Below are 25,685 nucleotides of genomic sequence, written 5' to 3' on the forward strand. Positions count from 1 at the left end.
ATGGGAATACGAATTCATATGCTAGAAGATGATTTATCTTGCTGAATTCGAGGAGTCAATTTAGGCTGTGATTTAGGCCCTTGATAACCTACAATAGGTGAATGAGGCACATACAATATGGCTCCTCAGTGGTTAGAATATGTGTTTCTTATATTCATTTTAATGGTCTATGAAACACAAGGAGATAATCATGAAAGAAATATTTTTGCAGCTCGAGTAGAAGTAAGTGCGGTCTCACTTAGTTTCAGAAACATTTTTGTATTAATGTATATGTGGTAGTTTTTTATTCTCAAAAATGTGTCAGTTATGACAATGTCTACTTATTATGTTAACTTATATATGACATCTTTATACACAACAAAGATAAATTTGTTACCTGCATTAATTTCTAATGAGTATATGAAATGTTTGCACCGTTGTGTTCGTAATGTAATTATTGTTATGAATGGTGAAGTTTATTGACATACTGTCCTCGAATATTTCCGTATGTTTCAAGGATGACCCATTCATAAAGTATTACAAGTGAAGCTGCTTCATATGCTAATGCTGTTACATTGTTTAGGCAGGCAATATATACATGCAAGGTAGTTTTTTATTTTTCATTACACCACCAAAAATTTGACGTGTTTTTTTTGTACTGCCTCAAAATTTCTAATAAACGTTGGGAATATGCAGTTCTCAATAGCCTATCTTGTAAAAAATTGGTACATGTTTCCAAATGAATATTATTGTCGTCATAGTGGAAATAGGCTTCTTATATTTTGTTTTAGTATACAGAAATATTGTATTATTTCTTTACTCATGAGAATGAGAGATTCCAGTTACTTAAATATTTATAAGAAATGTTACATTATATTAATGATGTATATATGAGAGTTTCTGTAAAACGTTATGATATGTACTGCCAGGCACGTGTCATGTAGTCATTTATGTGCATTTATTAAAGCCCAACATAAATCTGATACAAACTAACTACAGTAAATTAAGGTAATTAATCATAATGTTACCAAATTTGGATATCATAGAATTTTGAAGTACATCAGGCAGATGTATTTAATTTTGCTAATAAAGCTGTATACATCTGATGGTAAATAGTGTATATCAAAAAATATATCAAGGAAATTTAACTGGTCACCAAGTTGAGAGATACATATATTTTATTTTTGGATGTCACATATTTAATTAGTAGAATGGTAACTGTCATATGTTTTTAAAATCTTAAGGATAACAGCTTGTGCTGCTCTACTCTGTCAGTGCTGCAGTAATTAGAGGGATCATAGGATCAAACATAGGTTTTAATTATAAGTTATTTTTACATGGAATTCTTTAATGGAAAGGAATTGATTAGTAGATAGCTTGCAAAAACACACACATCTAAATTAAGATTGTTCCGCGTTATAATTTCTAACAAGCAGTGAAATGCTAGTATATTGCAGAAAAATAATGTAGCACCAAGTTATTACAGTATCATAAGTATTAAAAGTAGTTTCATGTAATAAATAACATTTGTTAAAATTATTAGCCATTCTTACAAAACAGATTCCTTCATCAACTGTTAAAGAGTTTGAGAGTTTTACCACAAATTGTGTTTGCTTCTTAATGATAACTTTTATGTATAAATTTGCTGAGTTATGCCTGGAGAATTCAGATATGGCTGCCTCTCCCTATTTAATCGTTTGGACTGATGAATATGTAAGTTTTATAAGAATAAAACATTTTATGTCCATTAAAAGTGGTTGTCTATGTTAGTAAATGATCATGGTCATTTTCCAGAACCACATGTCCAATGTTACATGATGCTGGAATCTGTTTGTGAATCTCCTAAAAATAAAAGTGGAACAGTCACAAATAATAATTTCTTTCTGAAGTTTTATGTTTCATATTTTTGCAGTGAAGAATGTGGAATTAGCTTGCATGGAATCATGTTGTACTTCTGTGTATTTGCAAGAAAATTTGGTGATTATCGAATATAATAATTTGTAATACATTTCAGAGTTGTAGTGGATGCCGTTTGAATCGTCTACCCGAGGTGAAGAAGTTTATTTTTGAAGATGTTCCTCTGTAGTATCCTTAATGTGATGACAGTGAAGACCATTGCTTCAGCTTTGTTAACATGAAATGGCACACATAACTAAGCAACCTTCAAGAGGACCCATTCTAAGAATGGTCCCTGGTGATTACACAGGCATTCCATTATCGTTAAGGAAAAGATGTTCTCTTAGGCTAATAGTAGATGGAATTGATGTAACACCGAAACCCCTTTTCTGTGAGACACAAGAATTATCTGAAGATGTACAAGAAGTCATTCAAACATCTACCACATCACTTCACACTTCAGAAACTCCTGGAACAACTTCAAGTTTACATTTAACAAAAGTTGCACCTGTTGAACTTATAACAATACAGCAACCTTTTACAGAGTCAGAAATGAAGAATTTTGTTCTTTTTGATGATAGTGAAACATCAGAAGCATCAGCTGAAATTCCTCCACTCCCATCAAATCTGTTGTATCTCTTGCAGCCTCAGGGGCACGAAATTCCTGAACCTCCACCACCGCCACCTTCTAACATTCTCACCACTCTCAAAGAAACACCCACTATTTTCCACTTGAATCTGCCAGCCTTGAATGTTGATGTGGAAACTGAAGAAGGTGAAGAGATAGAGTCTGATAATGAGTATTATGAATATATTACAATTGGGAAAGGTCGTCACAGGAATACCAAAACGGCTGAGGTTCAAACTGAATACAGTTTTAGAAAAACAAAATCCACAATGACACCATATGTTAGGGTTGCAGATAGCCCTGCTAGTGCTAATGCTTGGAATTTGTATCATTCTTACAAGAAAGTGGAAAATGATTGAAATCACTTGACACATTATAAAAATGCATGAGTAATCTTGTAATAATCTTAATATAGACTTCTGACAAGTTCTCATGGCAGTAAGTATGAATATGGTTGTCTCCTGGTTTGTTGTATCATATGTTCTGGTAGAGAGTTTACCAGTGCTTCTGAAGACAGCCATTTTCTTAAAACAGACTTACTGAAATGTGTCATTTGCAGTAGCTTACCATTGTTTTTGTATGCGTGTGTGTTGGGTCAAACATGATTAATATTAATTGTTGTTCTTAACTTTAGTTCAGTGAATTTGTAGAATTCCAACATATTCAAGGTGCCTCCCCAGAGCTTGTTTTGATAGACTTATATGATAAGGTAAGCTACAAATTAACTTCAAACTATGATGTATAATACAATATTGTTGAAGATAAAAAAATCATTTTTGCTGAAGTTACTAATTATGTTGTAGTACATGTGGCTTTGTTTGCATGTTACAAGGAACTGGAACGCATTGATCTGGCTCCATTGTCTCGTCAGGACTGCAATGACCTCCTAATTAAGAAAGGTTTCCTCAAAAAGAAGCCAGACAATGAGGTGCACCCTAACTTGCAGCATGAAGACTTTTGACAAGCACATTCATTTACTAAGAGTATTTTCTGTGTTGTTGGATCCTTATATTAACATGGCTTTCACCTTCTGTTATCACATTCGTTGTTGACAAAATTCTTTTCCTTGTCTTTTGTTTTATCAGACACTAAAAGCGGTTGTTTCATTCACCTGTTATCCTGGCAACAGTGAGGTGTATTTGAACAGTTATGACTATCTTATTGAGTCTATGAACAAAATAGGTGTCTAACTAAACATTTAATTCTTGTGTTATTAGATATACTAGAAGTGGTATTATGATAGACACAAAACACACAGAATTTGGCAGCAGTGCCAAGGCAGTAGTACACTACTGTCATCTTCTGGCAAACACTATAATGTTTTAGTGAATAAAAGTATTTCACTGAGCATAAGGTCTTGGTTAGAAAAATATAGTAATGATCCATGAATGACTTATCAAATAGATCGCAAGTCTGCAGTTTTAAACATTTTTCCTGTTTTGGATTATTGATTTGTATTTTACATTATATGTTAAGTATGTATCTTGCAAAGCCAGTTTTGAACATTGATCACATATTGTATAAAAATGATACACATTGATGAAATTTGAATATTCACATTAATGTACAGCTGTCACATAATGACATGTTTACAAATGTAATTTTGTCTTGTGCCTAGAAAAATAAAAAACACAATAGTATAGCATCAGAAGTTGCTGGGTGCACAGGTTACACAGTGTCAAAGCTGTGCCAAAGCTATGTAGTGAGCTTCTGACAGCATCATTAAGTAAATCATATGCTGTGTATCCACCACCTTCATAAGAAGACAGCTGTGAAGCATACACATTCTAAAAGTCGTATTAAAGTATACATAATTCAAAATATATAAAAATGAATTCTTTCACATACTAAAATGAAATAAAGAATTTTCTTGTCAGTGTTAAGAGTCATGATTTTGACCTTATTGTAAGTACCTGCAGTGTATGATCATGTTATACCTGTGAAAGCATTATGTTTACACAAGAGTATTTCCCACACAAGATTCAAGTTTAGTTAAGTGGGATTGCAACTGATTGAGGTATACAGTAAGTTAGTATAGATGTATGTACAAACTTTTGTTGATTCTTGAATAATTAGAAGTAATTAATTATAGAAACCTATCAGCAGGAGTTGTGTAAAATATCACCAGGATGTATGACATACTGTTTTTTTGTATCTAATCCCATGTGCACATTTATGGGCTGTGAATACTCTTTCTGATTCAGTGGGTTCTGCTGTGTTTTATAAAGGCATGTTACATGTCGTTAATCAGTGATCTGTATGACGAGGAGTTGTGCCTTAGAACTGGGATGTGCACAGTAACACTTCAGTCTGCAGTGGCAGTGGGTGAGGAAAGCCAGGCATCTGACCCTCCCCTCACCCAGAATTTTGAAAAGATTGAGCTTGGGGAAAAAAATATCAGTACACAAAATATTAATAAAAATGTTCTTCTGTAATGAAAAAAAATAAAAGCATTTAACTAATAGCTGAATGTATAAAGTGAAGCTTTCACAGCGACTTAAGTTAATGAAAGATTCTCGGGTTACAAGCCGCGTTAGGTGGCTGAATGGTGAATAAACCATATATTCTGCCAATGTTTTGACAACAATCTCTACTGTCATCCTCTGGGCTGCTGAGTTCCCATCAGTGAATGCAATACAAGAATCAGGTTTTAGCTACCTGATGCAGCTTGTAACCCAGAGTCTTTCATTAATAGCTAAGTGTAAGTTTGTAAACACATTTTCTGGCTATCCCCATACCCCAAAAAAAAAATTTGGTGGGGTCTGTGCCAGTATCAATGGCAGGTCAGCAGATAATCCCTCTCAAGAACCCTCCATTTTTTACTACTTCTACATTTTCTGTTATGTGGAAGTAACTTTAAGGTCACGCGACAGTTTTTGCTGCACATTTTATAACAATTTGAAGTTGTTATATGTTGGGTGCAGGACACTGAATTTGTTACCTGTGATGAATGCAGCAAATATAAACAAATGTTACTGATAATTTGCCACTGATATTAGACATGTAATTTCATGACATTTAACAATCAGTAATGCACAATAACTTATTAAAATTTAGTCCAAAGTGTCTGGAATGGAATGGTACAAGACAGTAAAGCACACTGCCAGTTTTTGAGATGAGTTAAAGAGTATAATTATGATTAGTCAAAACATTTCTCATGTCTTAATTTTCAAAACTTCAAATAACTACTACTACATTTTGAGCACTATTTAATATTTTGTAACATTCAATCATATTCTGTAACTCACTGCCTATGTAATATGCATTTTACCACAAATTCCATCCATAATTAGCTGCATGGGACATTTCTGGTGTCTTCAAGACTAATACATTTTTAGAAAAATTTCGGTGTGATTTCTCTTTTATAACATCTTTTGGTTTTTATTTTACAATGAAAACCACATTATCGCTGTATTATAAATGTTTGTGTGTGTATCTGCGTGATTGATTGATTAGGATATTATTACTTATGGCATGTAAATATTCTGTGTAATCTGTTATTGAAGCCTGCAATTCCTGTCAATGTCAAAATGAATATAATACAAAGTGCAGTATATAAGGGGGTTTGTTTGTATGCTGAAACACATGTACTTGCTGCTAGGGAATATAAAGTTATGAGCTCAGGCTTTTTCCTTATGCTGGGAGTTAAAATTATATGTGATACATACTTTTCTTGTAACTGTTAATTTTTTTATTGTTCAGTGTAGCAGTATCTGTTTTAAAACAGCTGTTTTACCATTCTTTAACCTCTTTATCTGTATGCCTATTTCAGGATAATGTTGATCTGTATTTTAAGTATGTGTGAGATGGCAACCTGTAACAGTGGTTAACTTCTGAACTTACATTCCCATTTACTTTGTGTAATTTTGTAAAAAATATTTAGCCATCACTTGTGCTTTGATGTGTATAAAATTACCAATTGTTAAGTTCTTCTAGAGAAACTATTTCTATTTTCTGTGCTGCTACTTTATTATTTTCTTAGTTTTCTTCTAAATACAAACTGTCACCTAGTTAACAAGAACATTGTCTAGTCAACACATAATAGAAGAAAACCCTGCACAGTGTGATTTTGAGTATTGTTTAGTTCATGATTATAAATGGAAAGCAAGCCCAAATGCTCCTCCATGAAAGCTACAAGCTGTGATACAACAATATACAGTAACATACATTAAACCTCAATATTACTGTATCTTAATCTCATCTCTGAACTCAGTGTGTAGCAGAACAGAATAACTTTTTGTTTACCCTAGCCTGAAATTTTCATTGCTGACCAATCCTTTGACTGTTATATTTCTTCATGTATAATTCCTGTCATACATTATAAAGCTTCCACATTTTGTGACTTAGACATGCATATATGTGGTCAATGTTTGGAATTACATGAGCACATGTTGTGACTGACTGTAGAACACTTCTGTTGAAAAAAGTAATGTGTGATTTTGCAATAATGTAATCTTCTGTGATTGTTAATGTAATGTACTTAGAAATAAATAAATGCACATACTAGTCTCATTGTATTTAGTGAGTTGATAACCCTATACCAGTGGCAACCTGAGAAACCAGTCAGTATGAACAGAGGTACAAGGGAGGAGATATAACAGACTCATAGTTAGACGACTGAGGACACTCCACCAACCAAGAAATTCTATCACAGTAAATCCAGAAACAATTAAACCAACAAATCACTACCAAAGCATATCAACAATAACAACAAATTATCAGTGACAACATTCTGCACGAGTGAATATACAGACTATAGAAGATGCAAATATATTGCAGACGACATGTAAATCACAAACATAACTGTAACTTATGTGTTTTACAATTTGAATGAACCGCGAACAACAGTAGAATCAAATATCATAACTTTCATCTGAGTTGTGATCAAGCACACTTACTGAACCCTGTTCTGCATTGTGACATAAAAAAATATAAGTTATTTATACACCCTTTTGGTATAGTTATCCCCAATTAGAATCCATTTTGTTATCTCCCATCTGTGCATAAGTCTCCCAAATTCCCTTCCCCTTTAGGTTCATGATTAAAATTGTTCATGCACTTCTCATAGCTCCTATATGTGCTACATGGGTCATCATGTCTTTAATTTCATGATTAATAATATTTGGAAAAAGGTACATGCCAACTATAGCTCTTCATTATGCAATTTATTTCCTATTCTCCTCTTTCTTGGGTCAAAATATTCTCTTCCACACCATATGAAGATTTATATTTCTTCCTTCCATGACATGAAAGCACCATCTGAAACACTTTCATTACAGTTCACTGTTCTCGGTTGCAATTTCGGAGTACAGCAGAAGATACAGTCCATATCTGTATAAAAAGAAAACATCCAGGCATTTACTGTTCAGTATAACCACAACAGAAAAAGTAAAGTCATTGATGAAAAGTTTATTATAGCAAAAAAAAATTGGTACCATCAGTTAATGTTACATGCCTGGAAAATACATATGCGTTGACAGCTTTTCTATGCATCGTCATAAGAAATAATCCGTACTAGCTGCCAGTTTTGTACTGTAACTTATTGTGGTTTACTTGCACTTTTTCTTTAAGTTTTATGGCTGGTGGTCCATAAATATACCTTTAACCCATTTTCTGTGCCTCTGTAGACTGGAAGAAGTTTGCATTCCAGAACATATGCACACACTGACCATTGTGCACAAGTAAATACTGCCAAGCATATAGATTTTTTTATCAGAGAACACCTGCTTCGCCACCCCATTTCATAAACCAAGCAGTATTGGTATTAATCTAGGGGAGACAACTTCAGTCGACCGCAACACTTAGACCACTGCTGGAGCTAGAACCAGCCTTCGGCCCTCCTAACATTTATTGACTCTAACCATGCAGAGCCAAAGATCTTTAATCTATGCCTAGCCATTGATGGGCATAGAGAGAGTAATCCAAGCAGTAACAAGCCATGATAAGAAGATGTCTGTTTTCTGGGTTGTAGTGCTGTATAGCCTGGTGGTAGTTTAGCACTTCAGAGGTCATTGGATGCCTCCATCATCAGGATGCCCTGATGGAGGCAGCAATGATCTTAAACACTGGTACACTACTACCAGTCCACAAGGTGCTACTACCCAGAAGACACATCTTTGGACTTACCACGGTGACCTCAAATTGTACCAAGCCAAGGTAAAATTACTAATATGGAGTACAGATGCAGACAGTGAATCTATGTGAGCGACAACCATTAACACGAGCAACAAAGAGCATGAATGAATTTCCAGTTACTAATCAGAATAGTATTGGTTCATTTGACAAATGATTAAACTACTGTTAACGCTCATTAAGGCCTTAGGAAATCTCTTCAAAACCCATGCACTCAAGTCAAGTAAAGATGTAGTCCGCTCATACAGATTTTTTGCATGCAATCTCACTCCCTCTACTGTTTAAGTCACTGAAAGCCAAAATTATGTTACATGCTCCACCTACCAGCATTTTCAATAGTTTTTGTTATTCACAATACAACCCATGAAAACATTGTGGAAATATATTAATGGTAACTATATACAAATATATGGACGTGGTTTTAAGTTTCCAAACAACATAACCCCAAAGTTAGCTTCTGATGTTACAGACATGTTCACAGTAGGAATTTCACATAGCTATCATGCAGGCTGATGAATTCATGAGTGCTTCTGTCTCTGGCTAGGCACACCTTGTTACCCTAAAACTCAGAAGTTAAAATTTGATCAACATCCCTGTAATGTGGGGGTTTAAATCCCGTCCCAATATGATACAAGTTAAGGTAGTAACATAGTCTCCAAAATGTCATCATGACAATGTTATGATTTATGTACAAACATATTAACAACTATGAAGCTTTTTAAATGAAACTTGTTCAGGAATGTTCCAGAATGGAGTAAAAATAATCACCATGGGCATTCAGAAAGGTACCCCATTGACACACCATCCAATGGATTCCCTATATAAAGAACTCCCTGGGCTGCTGCTACGGGAGCCACATATTCACTAGCAGTTCTGAAAATGGATTTCTTCTACACAACCCACATACACTCCTGAGATCTGAGGTACTTACAGTGATGAATATGTTGACTGGGTGAAGACAGGTGATACATTCCTCTGAAACACTGGTTAACTGTCTACTAGATAACACAATGTCATAATCCAGAAGACCATTATTGACTATAAACGCATAATAAGGTTGTGTACACAGACCATCAACGTAACAATCAACACACAACAGGATGCATCCCATAAAACACAATACATAAATTTATGACATGTAAATACATACAGTTACTAGTTCTCAATTTCTAGCTGTTATTGTTTTCTTGAATGTGATGTGTACATTTCATGCAATTCCTGAAACATGTCTATTTGCAATATGCTGTGCACTTCATCAGTTCACATGTTCAAATATGTTGTCTCTTCTTTCAGTATCTGGAATGGCAAATTCAGTGGGGGTAATGAAAGGCAAAGTTACATGATAAATGACTTTAATGGGTAAATACATTACATTTTTCCATAACTTTGATCTTATTTAATTGAATGTAGCCTATACTATCATACATGGAACTCAGAGTCTTTTGTAATAGTGAATTGCATTACCGCATGTTCATGTAAGAACCTGGACGGGGAATTGAGTATTTTGTATTTTGTTGATGTTTGTTATTCCAATATTTTAGTGACCCAGCTTTTGATTTAGGCAGTTTAGAATGAGGCACAAAAATGTGAGTTCATTTTCTAGTACAGCTACATACATACTACAATCTAACCTTAGTCTTCATCAGTTTAACTTATTTTCTTCACTATTGTATTAAAATGAATTTATTTCTGATGTAGGACTACACTGCATAACCTGCATTTACTGTGTCTGTAGGATTCCTCTTATTACATTCTTTGTTGTTAAAACAAGAATGTTCATAATTTTAAAATTATAATTTTAATTTCTAGTCATTGCTATCAGTACCTTCTTGCTTAATATTTTTACATCACAAGCTAGATGCAGTTGTGCTACCACACATCTCAATAACATACTTTATAATAATATGACATAGAAAAATATTATAATAGATGTTCTCTCTCAATGAAAGAAGACCTTGGTTTACAGGTATTCATAGTCATCAATCCATCAGTGTGAAGTTACATTAATTAAAAATACTGTATCAGCCATCATATATTATGGTGGTGTTAATTACCAGACTTGTTTATATTTTGTGGTTAACTAACAACCACAAATTATAAAACATGATTACTTACATCAGCATCTAAAATATTTATTTTTAACATTTTCAATGGAAAAGTTCTCAACAATGTTTCATATCATTATGCTGTGCCATTAATGGTATTCCCTGATTTGTGTTTTTTTTCTAGAGCACTATTCCCTCCACTGTGAGTTCCATTGAGTGTTACTAGGGGAGGAGCATTGGCATTGAGATCTGCTGCAATAAGAGGCAATGATGAGGCACACTGAAAGTTGGTTTCTTCTAGGGCTTGTTGAAGCTTCATAAGCGATGGGCACTGCATTACCACTCCCTGAATGCTATGCAGAGTCTGTGAACAGATGCATTTAACTGATCATTCTAAAGAAACATTAATTGAAATGAAAGAATAAGTCTTCTCTAAAATAATGTTCCAATTAAAAAATTAATAAACCCCTAAACAATTAATTAATTCATAATCCATAATTCAGACCACAGACCTTATGTCAAATACATTTTACAAGGGAAAAAGTTACATTAATCCTTCATAAATTTAACAAAATTTTCATCACATTTTATCAGATATTCAAAGTGACTTCATCTAAGCTGAAAGAGCCTTATTGATGAAATGTATGCCTTATAAAACAGTTAGTTATAATCATAAAATAGGGTACAATAACTTTGTAGGATTTGATGTTTTCATGACAGTGAGTCTGAAGATGACTGTCTTCTGGGTTGTGCCGCATAGTCTGGTAGAAGTTTACTGACGTTTCAGAGGTCCTTGCTGCCACCATCATCAGGGTGATGAGGCAGCAAGGACCTCTGAAACGTCAGTAAATTTCTAAAAGAATACATGGTGCAGCAACCCAAAAGACAGCCATCTACAACAACTTTTTCACTCTTTGTTCTGAAAAAGGCACACTTTCCATTTTGCACATTTTAACAATAGAGGATAGAAACATTACTCTATGGAAATGGGAATACTGATAACTGCTTACGGACAGGAATTTTTTATACACAAGAGAATTATGTCAGGAGTTAAGACGGTGGAGTTTGTTAGTGACAGTGTCATACGTAATACTATGAGGCTGATAATAGTGTGATATTTTTATAAATGTGCATGAACCAAATGAGGACAAATGCGAGGATACAAAGGACAGTTTTTACGAGGAACCAGAGAATGTATTCAATCAATTCCCTATATACCTCATAACAATTTGTTGGAAGAGGATATTAAGAGTAGCCTACATATGGGGAATGCTTGCTACCATGCAGTACAAAATCTTCTGTCTTCCTGTCTGATATATAAAGACATAGTGATTAAAACATACAAAACTCTAATGTTATCTGTTGTTTTGTATGGGTATGAAACTTGATCTCTCATGTTTAATGGAAGAACACAGACTGAGGTTATCTGAGAACAGTTGCTCAGGAGAATATTTAGACATGGAGGGATAAAATGAAAAAACTGAATAATGACAAGATCCATAATTTGTACTCTTCACCAAATATTAGGATGAACAAATCAAGGAGGATAACATGGGCAGGTGCATAGTGCACACAAGGGATATCCACAGAAAATATTTCCTTCAAACTGACAGACAATGTATTAAAGTCTGTTAATCAAAAAATGAAAGTTGGAGGAATCATTCTGTGATTTACCAAAAGCTTTTAACTCTATAAATCTTGGAATTGATGAACATTTGAATTGGAAAATTCACATTAAATTATTCCTAAATTAAGCAGAGCATGTTATGCAGTTAAATCAATTTTTCATACCAGCAACACTGACAGACTCTAATTTATTTTGTCTATTTTAACTCTGAAATGTGGAATAATTTGGGGGGGTAATTCATCTAACAATAAAATGATGTTTACTTTCAAAAGAAAACTGTTAGAATTATGGACAAGTGACAAACGTAGAAATTCATGTAGAAGTCTGTTAAAAGAATTATATATTTTACCTCTTCCATATGAATAGATATTTTCATTAATGAAATACCCAAGAACATTTTCAGAAAATGCAGCCATACACAATGTTAACACAAGAAATAAGGACTATCTTCAAAGCAGTACAGAAAAACTGTATGAGAAGAACAAAGTGAATGTGATGGGTACCCTATAACATGATGTCATTGGAGTTTGTATACACTTGCATCAGCATATACCATCATATTCCAAGAATACTGTGCATCTCTGATACTTGTCTGTTTACTAAACAGTTGAGATTCTTTCTGTTTCTTCTTCATTTCTAGTTCATACATGTTGATGTCTAACTTTCTTCTGCGAGATAAGTTCTACACAGTTCACAAATTTTAATGCTACGTCATTGATTTGTGTATATTCATTATTTTCACAAACACGGAAATCCAAAATTCAATTTGCCAGGTTCAGAAACTTTTTGTGGAACACAGCAATTTCCTATGGCTTTCATGGTTTCTAAAAATACAGATTTCCACACTCCAATATATTTACTCAATTTCATATTGGAGTGATCATACTCTTACATGTTAGTTATCATCACATATGAGACAAATTCAAAACAAATATGGCAGTCTTCAGGCTCTTGTGATGCTGAAACCCGTGTTTGTACTTTCTGGTGGCAACATTATGTTCTTGTCAGCTGATTCAGACAAGTCTCAGATAAAAAGGTAAAGTGGAAAGAAAACTTATGCAATACACATATTTACATGGTGGGACAATGAAAATTTTAGGTCTACCTTCCTTGTAATTTGGCATTTAAGATAACATGGTGGTCTTTGAAATAATGGCTAATCAATCCACCATAATACAGTGGCATGGGCCAAAATTACAAATTCAAATTTGATTCCTCCACAAACTGTTATAACTCATTTCTAATCCATGATATCAAGCTCCTACCCAGTGTCTGACTGGAGCTTACCTCCAGGGCATTGTCAATTGCTTCATATTGTCGCCTCACTTCTGTAGCTGCCTGATGCCAGTTTTTTGTTAGTATTTGTCTATTCAATGAATATTTCTGTCCTATTTCATGTAACTGCTGTTCTTTTTCTGCCAACTTTTCTTTCAGAAATGGAATCTGAAAATAAATTAATTTATTTTACATATTTTTAATTGGGATAACTGGCGTAACCACAGACTGAACATCAAAGTTATTTATCCTGACAGAGGACATTTGTGGTTTACCATAGTTCTGCCAAATGTAATTATAATACAGTATCTAGAATTGATTTACTGTTTATTAATGTATTTAGGAATGTTCTCATGTGAGCAGACTGAATGAAAGGATGATTATGAATTTAGAAGGATGTGTAATGAAGTAATCATGGCCTATTCTAAGGTACTATCCTAGCAGTTTTCTGGAAGACTCAAGGAAATCCAAACAGGATAGTTGATCTCTGGTTGAGGAACTGTAGTTTTGTCACAGTAACATCAAAAACATAACCCAAAGATGACTGAACTTCTACATAAAACATATTCAGGAAGGTAAACTGTGACTCAGAAGGAAGGAACAGTAAGAACTGTCAAGGAGGGCTGCCTGTGAATACAGCAGCACAGGGATACTTGGAAGTCAGGACTATAGAAGAATATGACTGAATAACTGTTTATATAAATTTTATGGCAATTTATACTAATTATAACCTTATTTTAATATTGTTAAAGATCTTACTTGGTTCAGTGAAAATCTTCACAAAGATTATGTGTTAATTACGGACCTAAGTTTGGTAAACATTATGGCCAATAATGCCTGATTTCTAAAATATAGTTGATGAGGCATGGAGGGTAGACAAAGCAAAAAGTGATATTTACAGGTGAGAGTACAGCAATACAATTAAGTATAAACAAGCAGCCAGGTGGGGAAATTGTATTAAATATAAAAACTATGTAACATGTCTGAACCAAAAGTCAAGACTCACTAATTTTTAATATTTTGTGATATTACCTTATCACGAGTAGTAACGACTCTAGCCAGTAATTCTGGTGATGGTAGTTGTCCACTTTCTTGCCACTGCTGTAGAACATTCTCTGCTTCTTGTTCTTGAGAACACAACTGCTGTTCTGTCTGCTTGCATACAGTGCTTAGGTTCTGCAGTTCTCTAGTCAGTTGCTGAAAATGACGACATTAAGATGCTGCTTATTCATCATTAACACAATGGGTGGTAATGACAAATTTTCAACAACCAATGCTACTCCAAAAACACAACAGTTGATTTTTCATCAGTTCAGTATCCAATTCTGTTTTACGAAAGAAGTTGGCAAACTCTTAGAGGTCACAGCTGATGAGTTTCCATTGTTTAAGTCTGTCTGAGTTGTACTTTATCACAAATAAGTTGCTGTTACCTGCCAATATAGGAAGTCATATTACAACTTTCAGGTTATACTATGTGTTATTTCAATAAAAAAAACCTTGACATCGCAAGTTCTAAAATGCAAATCATATATCATAACGTTTAAGTTAAATGCAGTCAGAACATAACTGGAAATTTGCAGTCAGTCACCTAACATTACTGAATACAAAACAATACAGAAAACCTTAATGTTTGGAGTTGGAGAAATGGGAGTTTTTTACACGTAACTGACTGGACTATGCCAGAACTCAGGATTTTCTGTTTTATTTACTGTAATGTGTTTGGTTCTTGGAAAGAAGGCTTTATTTAGTACAAATTATCTTCTATTTCAGCCCTTCTTACCAAGTACTAAAGAAAAATAATGGTTTTACTGAATGTGAGTAATACCTTCTCTCAGTACTTAAGCTGGGCTTTGTTTTTGGTAAGCATTCTTATGTTTCTCACTTATCCATTTTTCATACACAGACACACATTCCAACAGCAAGTTAGGCACTAATTATTGATACAAAGTATTTTCACAGTGTAACTCCTAGAAGCAAACACATATCTTTCCCAAACCCAATGAAATGACAACCAAATGAGATAATTTAAAACCTACTCCCACCTCAATTTGATCTCGATGCTGCTGTAATTCATCTTTTGTATTTTCCAGTTCCTGAACTCGCCGCTGCAACTGAAGGTGTACATCTTGCACTTCTCCACGTAATCTTGCCCCAATTCGTTCCCAGTTCTTTAATTCTTCCTGAACTTCTCGTCTGCTTTCTTGCTCTCGTCTCACTTGCTCTGCTAGCTGTACTCTACACAAGAAGATATTTTAATTTATTCTCTTAGAACCAAGCAGGATAAAAATGTACCACACATATATGTATACAAGTGATTTATATATGCTAAACAACAAGCTTATTTCAGAACACTGTTCCAACATTCATCATCATTCTTCTTCCATTGCTGTTAATGAAAGTAACAGTTACATTTCCTGGGGTGCATCTTTACTGTATCAGGTAGTCCATTTATATTAAGTTTTTTCATATTTTTTTTTGTTCTCATTAATTACCAACAATGGAATAAATCTATTAGTTATTATCACCTGTCATTATTACCACCACCACACAGTAAACAAAAAGGTTCTATGAATTCTCGGTCTTTGTAAATTCTGACAAATTTGGAACATCAGATACATGCAGACTTATAAACTAACTTCTGTACAAGAAGTTGTCAACACATTTTGTAAGAAGTGGTGAACAGCTACACTTAGCCACTGTTTGCACTGTGAGAAGAGTATGCACTTAGTAGGCGTTTTGGAGAAAGCCGCAGTCAGCGCATGTGTGAAGAGTAACTCTCATAAGAATGCTATCATGACAACGAAAGTATCAACACAAAAGACGACTAGGTGCCAAGGAAAATTTTCTCACAGGACCGTCACCATTACTGTTCTTCTAAACAAAATAAATATTTCCATATATATAATGTTTCTGAATCTATGTGTATACCAAGTAGTTTGGTCATACTGTTCTATAAACTGGCTGTTAAGAACTAGATTTTACCTTTCATCATGCAATTCATCCACACAGGTGTCATTCTCCAGCTGGATGATCCGCAGAACTTTGAGCAATTTAGTAACCAGATTGTCCACATCAATAATTTGGTCCACAAGAGTTATAGCTGGGAAGCAGTCCTCTAAAGGTGGTAAGACCTCCATACCCGACACTCCATAGTCAATTGCTGTGAGGTCAACTCTGCAGCAGCTGCCATCAGCTTGCGCCATCTCAAAATGTTGTCGATTCAGAATAGCTTGTGATAAGTTTTGTAAAGATTCACTGTTAGCAAGACGAGTACTTGAGATACTCCCATTGCTGCAGCGATGATTTAATTCTGTCTCTTCACTGTCCTGTTCCTCTGTTTTATTAAGATCTTTCTCATGTTCTTCCACTTTCGACATTTCTGTAAATTAACACACAGAAACTTACATTGTTCATAATTTAATGGCAAACAGCAGCAGTATATTTAAAATAAAATCTATTCCTGTTAACTCTCAAAGAACTCTCACACATGCCAGCATGTCTACACAGTTGCGTATGTTCCACCTCTTTCAAAATGGCTTTAAATTTGTCAATGCAATTCATATTCCAGGCCCTTCACACACCTTCATATGCATCTTGAGGAACTTCTTGAGCAGTTTCTTCATTCTGCAGACCTGCTCTTTTTCCTGCACCTCCGACTGCTGCATTGCGTATGGCACTGATTACAGCTGATACAAATGAAGCCCCTCGTTTGGGGGATGGTGTACGCTGTGCACCAAAGGTTGGTTGTTCTGATGGTCGATTAACAGACATCCTCTCTGGACTTGCTTCAACACTGCTGTTACTCTTGCTGTAGGCTTCATTATGAAATATTACATCCTACAAAGTATGACAAAGACAATTATTAAACACAAGTACATATAAGATGTTGAAAATATTAAATTATTGTATTTATAAACTATGCAGTATGAGAGAACACAAGAAACACTGTAGACTATAATTACTTCAACCACTTAAAAGGCCATGAAGCTGTCCATGGGTGGGGGGTGGGGGGTGTTAATGGTATAATTATAATACATATACATTGTTACAAAGAGACCACATTAAATTACAAACAAGCAATTTAAGAGAAAAGTACAATTCTTCAAAGTCATTAAGGTTCATTAGTAATTATTTTTTTGAGATTACTAAATCACATTTTAAGTAATTTTTATAGGACTTCATATCACATCAAGGGAGCATTCAGTTACAAGAGTTGGGGAACCAGCACATGAGACATTAATACACAAAGTACATTTTATTCTAATAAAACACCGTAATTGATAAAGTGTCACCAAATGTGACAGATATAGACTTCTTAAGGATTACTAAAATATAAAACAAAGTGTAGGAAGTTAGGTACACCCAGTGTAAACTGGATTTATATACACAGGTTATGATTCTGGAAAGGTTGTTGGAGCCTTCAAATGCTTTCCTAATGTCACATGCATGCAGACATGTTGCTGGACTACTACATATCACTCATTTTAAATTATAAATCAGAAATGATTAAACAGCACTTAAGAACTTATGATATGATTTGTGCACCACAGTAAACTATGAACAGAATATCTATACACACAAGCAGCAAGGAACTCTCCTCATTTCTCTTGAAAGATGCATAATCATAAAATCAATGTATTTGATCGAAAAAAATTTCAAATTGTTACAAAAAAAACTAATCTGAATGAAACCTAGTATATATTATGGACTGAGGTAATTTGTATTCAATTTATTCCCAGATGTATAAAGTAGTATTGTTATATGATCCTGTCAATTTATATTGAAAATTTTAACTCATATTTGTTGAAAATGTGTGAACTGTCACAAAAACTAGACCCCAACATATAATTTTTTTGCAAGATATCTCATAATATAATAAAGATTATACAGCAGCATACAGGATGATTCAAAAAGTTAGGGCCAAACTGAAGGAGCGTATAGACGGACTCAGAGAGAACAACTTTCGAAGAGAAATCCATGTCCTCTGAAGTTATCTTCAGTCAGTCAAGGCCATTGAAGGCAGGGACATCTCGTACTTTGCTATTCTCCTACTAGCTTAATTTTGTTTTTTTATTAATGTACAAGGATTACATTAGCAATTTTACAAAGCAAATTATTTCAGCAGTATGCTATCAGACTTCCCTACCTTCAATGGCTTTGGCTTACTCAGGATAACTTTGGAGTTGTTCTCTCTGAGTCCCTCTACACGCCCCTTCAGATTGGCCCTAACCTTTTAAATCATCCTGTATATTTGTTTATGATACAGAACTGACAAAACCGTTTTTTTAAAAATATCTACAAGCTGCTTCAATGATACTTATAAAAAAGCATGAAGTTTCTTCAAGTATCATTTAAAACACCAATATATGTATTTCTTTTTCATGGACTTACGAGACATAGCAAAGTCCTTGTAATGTATAATTTTTAACATGTTTTTCAAGAACTTCAATTGAAACAAAAATTTTCAAATTAGTTATATTTAAAAAATACTAAAATTAAAGATTTTATTTAGTTCCATTTATGAATACACATACACACTACTAATTACTAAGTAGGAAAATGTTTATATGCAGCAATCTATGGTTATAAAAGATGGTGCCAAAGATTTTAGGTTTATAGTAGTTTCTAAGTGTCTTTGAGTCCAAAAGTGTATGGGAAAAATTGAAAGCCAAGCAGAAGTTTGTATAAATGTAACAATAAATATATAGCTTAACTTTATAAATATTTATATTACAAATTTGACTTTAGTTAACTGCTATGACTTACCTACTAATGTAGACTGGCTTCAATTTGGCTCAGAATGGAAAGGTATAGTCATTAATGTGATGTGGCAACATTTTTTGACATGCGAGATAGATTTCTGCTTGACTTATAGAAAACTCATACAGCATGCAGTTACGAGTGACTATAATGCATGAAGGGCATAACGTACAGAAAAGGTTTGTGTATTCAGGGATGATATATAAAACTGCACTGCTACAGGTGTATGTACATTCCAAACTCATGCTTATTTACAAGTTGCAGCTTCTATGGAATCTGGTGAATATCAGCTGCAAGAGAACAGTAAGCTAACTCCACAATGTGGATTGCAGTTTTACAAAATATATGCTTAACCCTTTGTCCCATTTGAAGCAAACCACACAAAACTAAAATATTATTTGTTATGGTGTAACTGTACCTGGGTCTGAGACTCAGGACAAATTTGACTGTAAATATTATCAGGTATAATAACATAGTGGGCCCAAACTATTACGTTGGGTCAAGGTCCCTAGAAATATCACTATACTAGAGTTCACAGTCACCCAACAGTCAGAGTATAAGTCTGTATGCCAGTGCATTAACAATACTCTTGTCACTATTTTGTCTCTATTGGTACAATTGTAATTGTTTGTAGGGATTATATATAGGTAGCCCTCAATTTGTGCCAGTTCAATTTGCGCCGATTCAGACTAACGCCGATTTTGAAACCAGCAAGTTAAAAAGTGAAAAAATATATATTTTACCATTATTTATAACGTTTTACAATGTATCTCATACTGATTCTTATACTAAATCGTAATTCTTAAATCGCTGATTTACGTATGTTTTGTGAACGCGAATTTGCTCCAATGAGATCGATGAATCGGTAAAAGCTATTTGTGAAATGCACACTTTTGCATATGCGAGTTTGCTCTTAATGAAATTTCATTCCTGGCGCTTTAAACTTTCAAAGGACTAATTTAATCTCTGCAGACGTACCGGAGTTAATTTTACTACGGAATTTTCTATAGATCGGCGTTTTACATGAATGCAACTATCACATAACAGCAGAGATGACTGTACACATCAATCACATGAAAGAATCACAGTCAATCGCGAGGACCAACGAATTGCTGATTGTAAGTGTATAAAATATATTTTTTAAATTCCCTTTATTTTATTTATGTTATTTAAGAGCTTTAAATGTAATGCCATTATATTAATCGTCAATGTTTTGGGTGCTGGGAACGCATGTCATTGACTTCCCATTGATTTACATTACAAAAGAGTTCCTATTTACACTGGTTCATCCAGGAACGCATCCCCGGCGTAAATCGAGGGCTACCTGTACTTCATTTAAGGTATATTACCAACTCATAAAAGGGTAATGAAATAAATTACATGAACAGAAAATCTAAAATATGGATAGTCAACTTGTATCAAGACAAAATCTTTTCTTATCAGCAATGCAATCTGAAAGCCAAAACATGCCTCAGAATTAAACTGTCGAACTGTTGTAGTTTTAACGAATTTTCCTAATTTTTAGAAACCTGCAAATGCAATTTGAATCTGTAAGTCCATAAGTAATATGTCGCTGTTGTTCATTCAATAGAATTAATTATACGGAGCAAAGGATTAATGGAACTACTATAATATAAAACAAAATAAATTTCCATTGGTGTAAAAATTCATACCATTCATGTCATTGTAATACCAATTATGTGGACATTGGATTTCTCAAGTAAGTGCAGGTATTTAACATTAGTAAAACAATGTGAACTTGTGAAATTTCAAAAATAGAAAAATAATTAGGCCAGCCACAGAAGAATAAATAAGGTAACAATTATGTGAAGCAGGGAGCTTGTAATACTTCCAGATTTATGCTAAAATATAAGAATAACATGAAAATGATACGCAAGTACTGAGTTAAACTGTGTGTAGGTTAAATTTTTTTAGAAAAAAATTCTAAAAGTAAATATGGTATTGTAATTCTGTATCAATTTTGAAAGAGAGCTATGTGACATTTTGCTTACACTTAAATAATTTTTGTTTCAATTTACATAGTTGAGGTGTTGTTGAGCATATATAACCACCATTCATTAAATAAACTTTGAACAAATAATAGTTTGTTGCTGTACACCAAAATGAACTAGAGAGATTTACATTAAAGTACAAAACACAGTAAATTACTAAATTTGTTATATCCAAAGTAAAAATTATGTAAGTCACTTGTTATTAGGGCAAGCTTGATTAAGCTTGTAAAGGAGATCTATATAATGGTATTGGTAAACGCAGAAAAGGTTTTGCTTAAACAAGCTTGTTCCATCATCCTACTAACTGCTGATTCATGCCCCACACCACCACCACCGCCGCCACCACTGCCCTCAGCAGCATTGGAGGAAATTAGCAATGCTGCCACTACCTCCAAGTCTTTCTCCGAGATGTTATACGACACCACTAGTTGCTCAACAAGTCCATCCAGTCTGGAGCTGAGACCAGACAGTGCTACAGCTGCACCTGACACAGCTGCTCCTTGCTGCAACAAGAGTTCACGGCTTCGCTGCTCCAAGCTGCACAGCTGGGCTTGTAGGACTAGATTTTCTTGCCTGAAAAAGTTTAAATACTTCAAATGGAAGATCTAACAGTCAGAGTGCCAAAACATGAATATAATGAATTAAGTATGAAGATTGCTGTCTTCTGGGTTGTTGCATCGTTTAGACTGGTAGATGTCCACCAACGTTTCAGAGGTGTTTATATAAGGATGCAGACAGGCTACAGTAGGGCCCCGCTTTTCAGCAATCTGCTAATACAGCGCTTTTCAATTGCGTGCATATGCCCCACGCGCTCAACAGCTAAGTCAGAGAAGTGCGTCCGGCACTATTTTCTCGTCGCTGATTCAGTCTGTTTACAGCTACTACTGATATTCATTTTACTTTCATATCGTTTTTTTAGGCCTAGCGCTATTGTGCACTTACTATATGATATTGTAAACATCTTATTGGGCTTTGATATGCATTTGCAATTGAGAAAAGGCAAAGATCCGCTTTTCGGCGATTTTCACTTTTCGGTGGAGGTCTGGTCCCTAACCTGCCATATATGCGGTGCCCTACTGTACAAGCTTTGATAAGGTTGTCTATGACTGGAGCATTTGTGGAAGGTATTAGCAATTACACATATCTGCAACTGCAGTCTGTGACATTGCAGTGGGCAGGCAATATGGGGAGCCAGATGGGGAAGTAAGGGTGATTGGCACCAGTTGTAGCAGGATCTCAAGACAGTATTATTCCTGTAATATTGTTAATAAGGGCTAAGTAATTACAATTTTCTGCATTATAAGTTGTCAAACATTTTTAACACCACAAATAGTTATATGATACAGTATTAGGTCAGGTGAAGGAAACATATAATTTACAAACATAAAAACCAATATGCTGTGACATTCTTTATTCACCACAGAAACTCACCTTCGCTGCTCACTGATTCTCACTAAATGCTTGCATTCCTCCTGTTGTCGTTCAAGTTCACATTCCTTTTGTGTCATCTGTTGCCTTTGTACTTTTATCTACAGACAAAAATATTGAAATTTGTAACGTAATGGACACAGAACATTACCATAATGATACTGAAGACTTGAAATTAGATAAAAATATATTCAGACAGAAATTTATAAATAAATCAGTAACACAATTTCAAATTATATTCTTATACCCGAAAGATGATTTGTTAACCAAACATAATCTGAGAACATGTGACTAAACTTACTGCATACAGGTAACTTAAATTCATACTACAAAAATGGATGCAGTATGTTATTCACAGTAGGAATTCTAGTCAAATAACACAAACATTATACTCAAATACAGACATTCTTTCAATCACAAATTTGTAGTTCTGCTACAACATTATTATGGGATCTGACAATTAACTAAAAAGACAGATGTCAACTGTGGTCTTCTGGGTTATGCTGGCATATGTCCTGTCCTCCAAAATGTTTATAACCACATACAACACTATTTGCCGTCACAACCCAGAAGACCACATTGACAACTTCACCACTATTAAAATCAGAGAATGTCCCAACACTAGTGTTAACTTTTGGAAAAATGTCACTTTATTGATAGCTCTGCACGGAAGGTGCATAGTCACTTGTGTGGTCAAAGATGCACTGTTGTAAATGTTCTAAAACTTGAAGTTAGAATGATTAGTTGACTGTTCTGTATGTGGATCCAAGGGCAATGTGGTATTCACAAGAACTGTAGGTTACATTAGGTGTTCCCAACCAGTCAGACCACCAACATGACCTACAATCCTCTGCCTGTGGGTCCACATGCATAACGCTCATATACTGTTCAGGTCTGAGTAAGCTGTTTGGCCCTGCAGGATGAGGTATGGGGAGACAGTAGCTGGAATAAATAAAAGTAACAGAGCCAATCAGAAGGCCACTGCTTTACTTGTGTATGCAATTATTATCTGCCCTTAAAATATTAAACACTTGCTGCCTCTGTGATGTGAAGCCAGCAAATAATAGCCTGTGCTCAATGACAAGGACGCCGGTGCAGTGGCCACGCATTCTGAGGCATGGGTCTCGTGTGCCTGGCCGCTGTGACCGTGGGTTTGAGTCCCACTCAAGGCATGGATGTTTGTCCGCGTCTCCTCTTCCAGTCTGGTGGGTAAAGAATGGCCACAGAAGGCAAGGCAAAACCACCGTGGTACTTTCGCAAGAAAACCCCGAAAGGGGTCACGATGGTCAAGCTGACCATAGACGATGAAAAAAAAATGACAAGGACTGGATCTGTTTTTTGTGAATTATATTATTGTTTGGTAATAACAAAAATACTAAAGGAAATCAGCATGTAGACATTACAAACAGAACAAAGAGAACTCAGTCAATACTTTCAATCTGAATGGTATATATAACTAATTTGACATCTGTAATTAAGAAAAGTTTAATTTATATAAAACTAATAGGATTATTTAAAGTTCTGGGTATTAAAAATGTGAAAATGACTTTATAAGAGTTTAAACATGTAGTATTTATATCAAATGTTTACTGAAATACAGAGAGCACCTGAATAGTTCTGGATTGTGTAGACAAAGAGAGCCAATTCTGTATTTTAGTTGGATATCCCCGTTCCCACAATAAAAGTTATGCCGGATGGGTGCCTCGTATGCTAATTGCTGAGATGAAATCTGACAGACAATGCATTTGTCAGAAACATCTGAGTCCCAGAAAATAAATGCCAATCAATGAAATTATTGGCCAAATTAACTGCAACAAAAAAGTTAAAGCCTTGACCCAATTTTTGGAATGGTGGTGGTGTTCTTGCAAATTTTTTTTGGAAAAGGAACAATAGTTAACTCTGCAGGTTAAGCTATAACTCTGGAAAGGACGAAGAAAAAGTTCACAAGGGTTTGTACTTTATCAAAAAGTTGTTCATTGTTGGCATAAATGTATCAAGGTAGAAAGCGATTACGTTGAAAAATAATTTCAAGGTACATGTTTTTTAATTTATTCATATCCTTGAATATATTTATTATTTGAAGATTTCTGTCTTCTGGGTTATTGCGCTGTGTAGTCTGGTCGATGTTAACCAACGTTTCAGAGGTCATACTGCCTCCGTCCCTGATGACGGAGGCAGTATGACCTCTGAAACGTTGGTTAACATCGACCAGACTACACAGCGCAATAACCCAGAAGACAGAAATCTTCATATTCACCGCTGTGAGAACCTCAAGTCTTACATATTTATTATTTATTTGCATGAAGGCAACCCAACTTCACATATAGCAATGCTGCATATTTAATAAAAAGTTTATTATTGCTTTGTGGAGACAGTTATGTGTTTTTTGCATGAAGTGCATAGCAAGAACACATTATGAGCTGATCATGTCTGTCCAGTTGATTCAGCTCAAGAACTACTGGATGGATCTGGATGAAATGTGATGTGGAGGTTGTGCTATTCTGCAAGACCTCAAAATCGTACCTTTGAATATTCTACAAGCAATAATAACAAAATGACAGGTGAGGAAAGCTGTGAGGAAAACACTGAAATGCAACCTGGTGGCCAAAGTGGGAACTATCAAACAAGGACGATTTAATATTTCTAAATGCACACTGAAAGAACACATAAGGATATAATGTGTATTCAGGTACAGAATACACTTTCCAAACAAGCTATTCCCTAATATAGCATTAATCTACAGTAGAAATCTTTCTTATAACACACACACATATATATATATATATTTTTTTCATTTTCATAGTAAGTCATTGTTAAGGCATGGAAAATCAAGTAGATGTGAATAATTAGGTTCAGTGCAAATATAAATAACCAGTTTTTTATAATGAGCTTTAGTAAATTAA

The 25,685-nt window shown here is 34.6% G+C and overlaps 3 protein-coding genes across 7 annotated transcripts in view; 2 read left to right on the forward strand and 1 right to left on the reverse strand.

The window, feature by feature from the left end:
* The first annotated feature begins 62 nt into the window (after positions 1-62).
* On the forward strand, positions 63-7,015 carry LOC110829377 (selenoprotein M). Its single transcript, XM_022063034.2, has 4 exons — positions 63-222; positions 1,994-2,064; positions 3,143-3,212; positions 3,336-7,015. Exons 1-4 carry the CDS (start codon positions 118-120, stop codon positions 3,462-3,464), a joined length of 375 nt encoding a protein of 124 aa, XP_021918726.1. The 5' UTR covers positions 63-117; the 3' UTR covers positions 3,465-7,015.
* On the forward strand, positions 2,063-3,136 carry LOC147873359 (dynein axonemal intermediate chain 4-like). The gene has a single exon (XM_087351441.1). It carries the CDS (start codon positions 2,119-2,121, stop codon positions 2,860-2,862), a length of 744 nt encoding a protein of 247 aa, XP_087207567.1. The 5' UTR covers positions 2,063-2,118; the 3' UTR covers positions 2,863-3,136.
* Positions 7,016-9,970: 2,955 nt separating the features above from the next.
* corn (microtubule-binding protein cornetto) overlaps positions 9,971-25,685 on the reverse strand; it is an 86,340-nt gene continuing 70,625 nt past the window's right edge. For 4 of the 5 annotated variants that reach the window (XM_022063036.2, XM_022063035.2, XM_022063038.2 and 1 more), the window contains 8 exons: positions 22,786-22,883; positions 21,744-21,927; positions 17,164-17,419; positions 16,565-16,961; positions 15,625-15,817; positions 14,615-14,779; positions 13,595-13,750; positions 9,971-11,044 (listed from right to left, as the gene is read on the reverse strand). In XM_022063036.2, coding sequence (XP_021918728.1) covers positions 10,817-11,044; positions 13,595-13,750; positions 14,615-14,779; positions 15,625-15,817; positions 16,565-16,961; positions 17,164-17,419; positions 21,744-21,927; positions 22,786-22,883 — 1,677 coding nt within the window. In that variant the 3' untranslated portion in view covers positions 9,971-10,816. The remainder of the gene's footprint in view (positions 11,045-13,594; positions 13,751-14,614; positions 14,780-15,624; positions 15,818-16,564; positions 16,962-17,163; positions 17,420-21,743; positions 21,928-22,785; positions 22,884-25,685) is intronic. The other variant, XM_022063040.2, reaches the window with a different exon arrangement.

The sequence above is a fragment of the Zootermopsis nevadensis genome, unplaced genomic scaffold, assembly GCF_977971745.1.
Source record: "Zootermopsis nevadensis isolate Lab colony 2312 unplaced genomic scaffold, Znev_1.0 Znev_ptg000019l, whole genome shotgun sequence".
NCBI classification, from domain to species: Eukaryota; Metazoa; Arthropoda; class Insecta; order Blattodea; family Termopsidae; genus Zootermopsis; species Zootermopsis nevadensis.

Excerpts from the sequence above, each read along its gene's own strand:
- LOC147873359 (XM_087351441.1), top strand. The coding sequence starts at position 2,119 with ATGGCACACATAACTAAGCAACCTTCAAGAGGACCCATTCTAAGAATG.
- LOC110829377 (XM_022063034.2), top strand. The coding sequence starts at position 118 with ATGGCTCCTCAGTGGTTAGAATATGTGTTTCTTATATTCATTTTAATG. Across the intron at positions 2,065-3,142 it reads TTTGAAGATGTTCCTCTGTA|TGAATTTGTAGAATTCCAAC; the intron begins GTATCCTTAATG and ends ACTTTAGTTCAG. Across the intron at positions 3,213-3,335 it reads TGATAGACTTATATGATAAG|GAACTGGAACGCATTGATCT; the intron begins GTAAGCTACAAA and ends GCATGTTACAAG.